Here is a 6,562-nt window from a genome sequence, read left to right as displayed (position 1 = left end):
TGTTATGGCTGATCAGTGTACAGTACTTGTATCGTTGACGCTAACTACTAACCAATCAGAGCGCAGGTGACTGAAAGTGGGTGTGTTTAATCCAGAGAGCGGGTGGAAATAAAAACAATAACAGAGAGCACCAGAGCGCGTGTGGAACGCCCACTTCTAGCCCTGTAAACAAGCGCGCAGTACGCATGCGCAGTCCGCCTGTCACAATAATGGAGGACAATCTTTCCTATCTGCTCTGAAGCGTCTGACTGACAACCTCAATATTTCATTCAGGAGTTCGGATCAGACTTCGTGCAGCTGTCTGTCGGAAACACGTAAGACAGTTCTGTTCTTTGCTGTTGATGAACTTTAGTACGAGTCGTGTGCGCGCAGTGAGTAATGTAAACACTGCACTGTTATGCTAGTGAGCCTGTGAGCCTGTTAGCATCGCTGCACTCTTGTCTGTCAGGTTTAGAAAATAAACGCGTTTTGAGTTGTTTTAAGGTTCTTGATGAGATTCTGTAATATTAAATTACGTTACTGAAACTTTGTTTGTTAGTTAACAGTTTTAAATGCGGTGCATTTGTAAAGTTTGTGTCCGGATCAGACAGCCAAGCTGGTCGATCTATCCGGGAATTAAACTTTTTTTTTGACTGACGTGACAATTGACCAATCAGAAGCGCAGAACTGAAGCGCTCAGCGGATTTCGTCCAATCACAGACAACGGGCGGGCTTTGTTAGCCTGAACCGCCGTTTTTAGCACGCACGCTAGCCACTTAGGCTACATCTCAAAGTATTGCTAAACTGCAGAGTGTATAACAGAGTAAATTAACTATAAATGATTACTGATATATTACATACATTCTGATTAGTTTATTTCTTTATGATTTACAGCTTATTGATATTATGTTTACTGTTGAAAAATAAGTGCTTATTGATGTTACTGATCGGCTATACAGGATCAATTAGAATGTAAAACACTTAAAACTTTAATTCCACTACATTTAAATAAGGTTTACTTTACTTTCCTGACTCTCAAATGCTTGTATTTCAGTTCACTGACTTGCAAACTTTTTTCGTTATTTCTTTATACACCGATCAGCCATAACATAAAAACCACCTCCTTGTTTCTACACTCACTGTCCATTTTATCAGCTCCACTTACCATATAGAAGCACTTTGTAGTTCTACAATTACTGACTGTAGTCCATCTGTTTCTCTGCATGCTTTGTTAGCCACCTTTCATGCTGTTCCTTAATGGTCAGGACCCCCACAGAGCAGGTATTATTTAGGTGGTGGATCATTCTCAGCACTGCAGTGACACTGACATGGTGGTGGTGTGTTAGTGTGTGTTGTGCTGGTATGAGTGGATCAGACACAGCAGCGCTGCTGGAGTTTTTAAATACCTCACTGTCACTGCTGGACTGAGAATAGTCCACCAAGCAAAAATAACCAGTCAGCAGCACCCCGTGGGCAGCGTCCTGTGACCACCGATGAGGGTCTAGAAGATGACCAACTCAAATAGCAGCAATAGATGAGCGATCGTCTCTGACTACATCTACAAGGTGGACCAACTAGGTAGGAGTTTCTGATAGGGTGGACACAGTATTTAAAAACTCCAGCAGCGCTGCTGTGTCTGATCCACTCATACCAGCACAACACACACTAACACACCACCACCATGTCAGTGTCACTGCAGTGCTGAGAATGATCCACCACCTAAATAATACCTGCTCTGTGGTGGTCCTGTGGGGGTCCTGACCATTAAAGAACAGCATGAAAGAGGGCTAAAAAAGTATGCAGAGAAACAGATGGACTACAGTCAGTAATTGTAGAACTACAAAGTGCTTCTATATGGTAAGTGGAGCTGATAAAATGGACAGTGAGTGTAGAAACAAGGAGGTGGTTTTAATGTTATGGCTGATCGGTGTATATAATATGTAGTGAGAGCCAAATGTCTGAGATCACTATGTTCCCATCGAATTTAACTTTTTCGTCACGAATCTCAAACCTCAAAGCTTTGCAGCAACTACAAGAAAACCAGAGACGGTCAAGGAGGTGCTGATGGTCATGAACGTTCCACCACAGTCTCCTGACTTCTATACCTGATGAATTAGAATCTCTTATGAAATATTAAATATCTCTTTTTAAATATCTTTAATCTTTATTTCACTACAATAAAAGTGGGTCAGAGGCAAAACTCTACAGGTAAATATTTATTTATTAGTTTAATAGATCTTGAAAATAAAAGTTTCCTTTTCTTTCTACTTGAGTCAAGACAATTAACAAACCTCAGATTCTTTATTTTCTTGGGTTTTACAAAACGTCCAAACTTTTCTGGAAGTGGGGGTTTGTATTTTCCTCTAACGTTTAACTCCACTTCAGCCAGAAGAGAACCACATGATACCACATGATAGAACAACAGTCGTTTGATCACTGTGCTGATTACAATCTCTTTTATCTCCACCAGGAGCAGAATGGCCTCAGACTCAGTGGCTCAGGCTCCTGGGTCGAGGATCATAACCTTCTACCCCACCAAAGAGGAGTTCAAGGACTTCAGCCGCTACATTGCGTATATGGAGGCGCAGGGTGCTCACTTAGCAGGGATAGCAAAGGTTGGTTAAACACCAAGTTTACTTTTCTCATGAAAAGAACCTTTTGCATCCTTCCTTAGCCCAGGTTTAAATCGTACTGTTAGTACTTGTAGTGATGATCGTAGCTCTTTGTTCGGTGTGTATTTACTCTGAACAGTGCAATCGGGTCTCAGTTAAAGAGAACATATATTTTGTCCTTGTGAGATCTTGTTCCTATTAAGTTTAAAGTGTAGCTATTAGGCTTGGTACTGATGTGGGATGAGAAGGGCTGCTGGTGTTGGGTTCAGAGCTGTGTGCAGGAGTTCCAACACAACAAACATGCTTTATTAAGACAGTAAAATGCCTAAATTGTTGCCACATAGTGAGAAGTTGATTTATTTTAGCTGTAAATAACGAATGTGTGCACTCAGTAACAAGGAGGGTTGGATTTCTACCCGGACATTTAATTTGTATGGTGGAACACATTGTGTTTATTGTATTCCTTCATCATAGAGTGTTTCTACACTCAGTGTCCATTTTATCAGCTCCACTTACCATATAGAAGCACTTTGTAGTTCTACAATTACTGACTGTAGTCCATCTGTTTCTATGCATGCTTTGTTAGCCCTCTTTCATGCTGTTCTTCAATGGTCAGGACCCGCCACAGGACCACCACAGAGCAGGTATTATTTAGGTGGTGGATCATTCTCGGCACTGCAGTGATGCTGACATGGTGGTGGTGTGTTAGTGTGTGTTGTGCTGGTATGAGTGGATCAGACACAGCAGTGCTGCTGGAGTTTTTAAACACTGCTGGATAGATGAGCGATCGTCTCTGACTTTAGGTAGGAGTGTCTAATAGAGTGGACAGTGAGTGGACACAATATTTAAAAACTCCAGCAGCGCTGCTGTGTCTGATCCACTCATACCAGCACAACACACACTAACACACCACCACCATGTCAGTGTCACTGCAGTGCTGAGAATGATCCACCACCTAAATAATACCTGCTCTGTGGTGGTCCTGTGGGGGTCCTGACCATTGAAGAACAGCATAAAAGCAGGTTAAAAAGTATGTAGAGAAACAGATGAACTACAGTCAGTAATTGTAGAACTACAAAGTGCTTCTACATGGTAAGTGGAGCTGATAAGATGGACAGTGAGTGTAGAAACAACACACCATCAGGCTATAAGAAGGTTTTATATGTATGTACATTTACAGTGCATTAAAATGTCTACTTATAATACAAATTTTCACATCCTCTGCAGGTCATACCCCCCAAGGACTGGAAGCCTCGACGTACGTATGATGACATCGATGACCTGATCATTCCTGCTCCCATCCAGCAAGTGGTGACCGGTCAGTCTGGGCTTTTCACCCAGTATAACATCCAGAAGAAGCCCATGACTCTCCGGGAATTCCGCAAGGTTTCCAACACAGAGAGGTGGGCGACGGATTTCACAGAGTGTATAAACTAATGTTATTAATGTTAGGTAACGCTGTGTTTGCATGAAGGTCACTAACTGTGCCGTGGTTTTCTATGGAGTAAAGTGGTACTTATTTATATCATCTTGCTTAATGCCTAGTTCACACTACATGATTTTTGCCCTGATTTTCGCTTGCCGACTGGTCGGCGCTAGATTTGCCTGCGATTCCAGTTGGTGATAGATGGTGTAGTGTGAAACCCCCCCATCACCGATCAGTCGTGTAGTGTGAAAACCACACCGACTTGAAAGACTCCCGATTACAAGAGTTCCAGTCGTGTAGCGTGAACTGTACAGCGACCTGGCGACTTGGGAAGTCATGTAGTGTGAACTTGGCATAAGTTTGAGTCACAGCAGTGTCACTGGCACAGAAGGCCGAATGAGGACTCATGTCCTTGCTGTTGCAACAGCGACTCCCAGTGTCTGGCACTAACAAAAAAAGCAGAGAGATACAGAGATCATAGTACAGTGTTTTACACGTGTTTAAAGAGTTGTAAGAATAAGAATGTAAAGAAGACATGACCTTATTTTCTCCCTCTTCCCTCAACACAGCCAAGTGTCTGTTCTGATGCCAGGCCAAGTTGGTAGCGCTCTCTATACTTGTGTGTGTTAGTGTCTGGCAGGTTAAATAAGTGGTTAGCATTTACACACGTGTTGGAGGGGGAGTGTTAGGTATCGCCCTCTTCGGTCAGTGGCGTGGTCTGCAGCCATGAGGGAGAGAGATGCAACTGGTAAAAACATAAGAACAAATAAAAAAGGACCAAATCCATTCCCTCAATACCAGACATGCATATATAAACTTAACACAAAGCCAGTATAAGGGCGGCACGGTGGCTAACCCTGGGTTCGATCCCCAGGTGGGGCGGTCCGGGTCCTTTCTGTGTGGAGTTTGCACGTTCTCCCCGTGTCTGCGTGGGTTTCCTCCGGGTGCTCCGGTTTCCTCCCACAGTCCAAAGAACTGGAGATACAAAATCGTCCAGGACTGTGTTTGATATAAACTTGTGAACTGATGAATCTTGTGTGATGAGTACTTAGCGTTCCTGTCATGAATGTAACCAAAGTGTAAAACATGACGTTAAAAACAAACAAAGCCAGTACATAATCAAAACAAGTTAAATAACACCAGTACAAGTGAAGTTACATATATTAATTATATTGTCCTGCCCCCATCTCCCCAATATATGCCAGAAAAGGCTGCCAATTTCTCAGTGGACACTCTGACAGCATATCTAATCAACAGGCGTTTTTAAACCTTTATTTTAATTAAACACATCCAGTAGTTATTTTACACTCTTCTGTTGTCAGTCAATTTTTGAATTCACCGAATCCTCACTGTGGAGATTTTATGTTGCAGGTTTTGCAGTCCAAAATATGCAGATTTTGAGGAGCTGGAGAGAAGGTACTGGAAGAACCTGACCTTCAACCCTCCACTGTATGGGGCAGATGTTAATGGAACACTCTACGATGCAGTAAGGAACGAATCATTACCTTTACACCGTTATACCAAATCCTCACACACACACACACACACATCATTTTATTTCAGAAACATTAACGGTTACCTGGCTGTGGTCTTGTTAGATAAGTTGTATCGTTAATAATAATCATTGTTTTAAATCAGTGCTGTAAAATATACCTGTGCTGTGCTGCACATAAACAGCATACGACCAAAAGTTTGTGTACACCTTGAGTTCCATGGTTTCTGCCACAGCCAATCATTTGGCCCGATACAGAGTGCAAGCGATCAACATTGGCTGTGTCTAATTCATCTGTGTGTTGTATCAAACTTCTCTTTAGGACGTTAGTGAGTGGAACATGGGGCAGCTGAACACCATCCTGGACACGGTGGAGAAAGAAAGTGGGATCAAGATTAAAGGGGTGAACACGCCGTACCTGTACTTCGGAATGTGGAAGAGCACGTTCGCCTGGCACACCGAGGACATGGATCTCTACAGCATTAACTACCTGCACTTTGGAGAACCCAAATCCTGGTACAGAACTATTAGATTGTGGACAAAAGGAGCTCCTGATATTTTGAGCAATTTTGGCAAACTGTTCTGAAGCTGCTATTGTTATATAAAAACACTTACAATAAATATTTAGAGTAAATGTTTTATAAATATTTTAATCTCACTAAAGGTTCTACAACTTCTTATGGTAGAGGGTTTAAAAAAATACCTACTACCAATGAGCTAACTAATCCTAACTAATTGGGACAGTGGTAGCCTAGTGGGTAGAGTTTTGGGCTGTCAATATTTACATTTTCGGCATTTTAGCAGACACTTTTATTCAAAGCGACCTACAGCACTGTGACAGTATGTTGTCCAAGCAATTAAGGGCTAAGGGCCTTGCCTAGGGGCCGAACAGTGGCAATCTGGCAGTGGTGGGGCTTGAACCAGCGATCTTTTGATTATTAGTCCAGCACCTTCACCACTAGGTTACAACGGCCAAGGTTGAGAGTTTGAATCCCAGCTCTGCTATGCACCACTGTTGGGTTTTTGAGCAAGGCCCTTAACCCTCTTGGCTTC

General features: G+C 42.5%; 1 protein-coding gene across 1 annotated transcript in view; it reads left to right on the top strand.

Annotated features, from left to right (window-relative positions):
• The first annotated feature begins 220 nt into the window (after nucleotides 1-220).
• The window catches only part of kdm4aa (lysine (K)-specific demethylase 4A, genome duplicate a), a 62,436-nt gene continuing 56,094 nt past the window's right edge, over nucleotides 221-6,562 (top strand). The window contains exons 1-5 of the mRNA XM_062997292.1: nucleotides 221-314; nucleotides 2,450-2,594; nucleotides 3,819-3,994; nucleotides 5,389-5,503; nucleotides 5,832-6,025. Of these exons, the coding sequence (XP_062853362.1) occupies nucleotides 2,457-2,594; nucleotides 3,819-3,994; nucleotides 5,389-5,503; nucleotides 5,832-6,025 (623 nt within the window). The 5' untranslated portion in view covers nucleotides 221-314; nucleotides 2,450-2,456. The remainder of the gene's footprint in view (nucleotides 315-2,449; nucleotides 2,595-3,818; nucleotides 3,995-5,388; nucleotides 5,504-5,831; nucleotides 6,026-6,562) is intronic.

Source organism: Trichomycterus rosablanca, chromosome 6 (assembly GCF_030014385.1).
Source record: "Trichomycterus rosablanca isolate fTriRos1 chromosome 6, fTriRos1.hap1, whole genome shotgun sequence".
Classification (NCBI taxonomy): Eukaryota; Metazoa; Chordata; class Actinopteri; order Siluriformes; family Trichomycteridae; genus Trichomycterus; species Trichomycterus rosablanca.
Note: the sequence above shows the minus strand (reverse complement) of the source record. Positions and strands in the feature narration are given on the sequence as shown.